The following is a 3,230-nucleotide window of genomic DNA, read 5'->3' as shown; positions in this document are numbered from 1 at the left end:
TCCTTTAGGCTCACAATTGCTCCTAATTCTATTGCTGTCTCTTCACTTTGTTGTACAACCATACAAAAAGCATATCCTCAACATCATTGACATGCTTCTCCTCCTTGATCTTTTAGCATTGTACTCTCTTCTTGAGAGAGAGGAAGAATTGGAGGATACAAAGATGTTTTATGCTGTACTGGTGCACATGATGACATTAATTCCACTGCTATATGTGGTGGTAGGAACCATTGGTATATTCTGTTTACAATGTAAGCATAGGCTTAAGATTAGAAGTAGTAGTTTTCGTTTGAGAAGTATACAATGGAGGACAAGTCAGTCTCAGCCTTCAAGATCAATTAGGAGGACAGAATTAATAATGGATGATGATGAAGGTGAACGGGAACCACTGATTGGTATTGAACAAGCTGATGAGGAGGATTGAAATGTGATTGTTTCTTTTACTATAATATTATTATTATGTTGCTTTATGAATAATAATAAATTATTATATTTTTGGTTGATTTGTAGTTATTTTTTTGATTAATTAGATATTAAGATATGCTGGTTGACTCTTAGAAAAGAAGGACGATCAATGTTAACACATGAAACCACAAAAAGACCTGAAATCATGTTGTGGGGCGTTGAATGCTGATTGCTGAAACTTTGGTATTAAAAAATGGCGACTTTTTCTCCCCTCGTGCATGTTCTTTTACTGATTGCCCTGCTAGCCTATGTTCATGCTGACAGTGTTGAAGTTCACATCATTTCTTATCCACTACCCAGTAAGTACAATTGTACACTTGATACTAGTGCTACGGGCCATAGAACTATTCTGTGCTATGATCTCAAGACTGCATTAAAAAACTGTAAAAGCATTTTCACGTCCAACCTAACATTCATTGTACATAACAACCAAAGCCTCTTTGGGAGCCAGTCATATGAAGTATCCAACACCGTTCGCATACAAAGTAGTGCCGATAAGAATAAGACATATACAATTTTTTGTATCAATTATAGTTCACTAGAATTTACTTCATCACATAATAACAATCAGTCAGTTCTCACTTTTGATAATATCGAATTCTTTGGCTGTGGTAATAGTGTGGCCATGGGAGTAAATATTTCTGGTGTGTATAGTGTCAATATGAATCAGGCATCATTCCAGTACATGTTAGGCCTTTCAATATTAAATGCAATTGACGTGGATATTAGAAATTCTAATTTTATATATTGTTACACGAATCCCTATGCTGCTTTGCAAATCACATATAACAACTTGACATCAGATAACTTTGCATCAGATGCTGACGATGAGATTGATAGTACTATTACTTTATTCAATTGTCGTTTTGAATCAAATCGAGACGTTAATGACTATAGCGTTAAGGAAGGTTTGTCCGGAATATTCGTTGTAAGTTTTCCTTATTTGCAAAACAGAACTTATATGATTAGTTTGCAAGAATGCCATTTTGGTAATAATGATTTACAGTATTCTTCGTATCATTCACCAATGTTATATGTGCTAAATTCCACCAATTTAAGTGTTCAGTTTACGATTGAAAATTCCTTCTTTACTTATAACAAGGGTCTTTCGGTTGTGATTGAAACATCTGCACGGTTTCATAATGAAGCAGTCTGGTCACATCAGACTAATAATGAAGTTATTATTACATTTATTAATAATTCATTTATTAATAATAAAAATCGTTTACCTGACTATGGTTTGGTTCATGTGAACATTAACCACGATTATGTCACTTTAAATTACAAGCAGTTGAATTTTACCAAAAATATTGGAACTTTATTGACTACATATTCTTCAAATAATGCTGCTAGTAATCACACATTGGTTGATTGCTCTTTTTATAATAATATAAAGTATGAAATGAGCAGTGTTGAATACTTAATATCTTTTAATAGTCAAAGTAAACTATTTGAAAATAATGTGACTCTGAACAATTTGACATATACAGTCGGTGGACCTGAAGCTAATAGTGATCCTTACTTATTGGATACGATGAGATCTATATTTTACTTTCGATCAGTCAATCTTGTTGCTGAAAATTTGAACTTAACCGGCAGTGACAATGTAGTTGCTACAATGTTCAATCTTGACATGGTAAATGCTGTTTTCAATGGTAAAAATACTTTCTATTACAATGAAGGCGATCATGGTGGTGGTTTGGCTATGAATGGAAGTAATCTTACAATAACAAAGGGATCAACCTTGACCTTTAACAATAACAATGCTTTTTATGGTGGTGCTATGTATATCAACACTACTCACTTCAACACTGCATTGATATGTAATGGTAGTATCACTTTTACTAACAATCATGCTCGCGTTGCTGGTCATTCCATTTATACCACTGACACTAATATCAATATCAATTTATTTAAAAACTGTTTTGAAGCGACGAAACAAATCGTCACTGCTCCAAAGCACTTTACTGCAACAATAAATCAAAAACATTCTTTTTTTCCGGGTCAGTATATATTTTTAAGTGTGTCTCTTGTTGATGGGTTAGGCAATCCTGGTACCTGCATAGCTAAAGTTTCTCTTAAATGTAAAAAAACAGACACTGGAGAGACTGGTTTTTGTGAGCGACTTTATCCTAATCTTGGCTTGCAGCTTATAGGACCTAAGGATATTTTCTTGTTTGGCAGAGATAAAACAGTAAATACTTTGCTTCGTTTTGGTGCCCAGTTTGGTGCTCATTTTAACATTAATGAAACAACCCGTCCGTGGCTATATATTTCTTGTAGTGATCCACCAATGGATGCAATAAAGCTAGATTTTGCATGGAACAGCTCCTGTCCACTTGGATTTAATGAAAATTCCATTAGTAAAGTTTGTGAGTGTCACCAAATCAAAAACAAAACAATGTGTCCATTAGATTCAGGTGTTGCCTGTATAAAGAATGGTTATTGGACTGATGGTAGTATTGCTGTTAAATGTTCCTACCCATTATGCGACTCACGTCATTTACGAGAGACTCCTGAGACACAAATTTGTCAACAATATTATGGACAACAAGTGATAGCATTACCTCAGTCCCCAGATGATCAGTGTTCTACCAATCGTAGTGGTAGAAGATGTTCAAGATGCAGAATTGGTTACAATCTAACATTCTTAGGAACAAAATGCACCAATAACTGTAACACTCCACTTTATCCAATCATTATTACACTTCTTACCATAGTTTTTCAGTTTATGATTGCTCTGTTTATACTGGCTGCTGTGAGAA

General features: G+C 34.3%; 1 protein-coding gene across 1 annotated transcript in view; it reads left to right on the top strand.

Moving 5' to 3' along the window:
• Positions 1 to 3,230, top strand: part of LOC109581601 (uncharacterized) — an 11,573-nt gene that overhangs the window by 3,050 nt on the left and 5,293 nt on the right. The window contains exon 2 of the mRNA XM_019995863.1: positions 2,028 to 3,230. Coding sequence (XP_019851422.1) covers positions 2,028 to 3,230 — 1,203 coding nt within the window. The remainder of the gene's footprint in view (positions 1 to 2,027) is intronic.

This window comes from Amphimedon queenslandica, unplaced genomic scaffold, assembly GCF_000090795.2.
Source record: "Amphimedon queenslandica unplaced genomic scaffold, v1.1 AMPQUscaffold_13429, whole genome shotgun sequence".
In the NCBI taxonomy this organism is placed as follows: Eukaryota; Metazoa; Porifera; class Demospongiae; order Haplosclerida; family Niphatidae; genus Amphimedon; species Amphimedon queenslandica.
The sequence above is the reverse complement of the archived record's forward strand: the minus strand, read 5'-3'. Positions and strand labels throughout refer to the sequence as shown.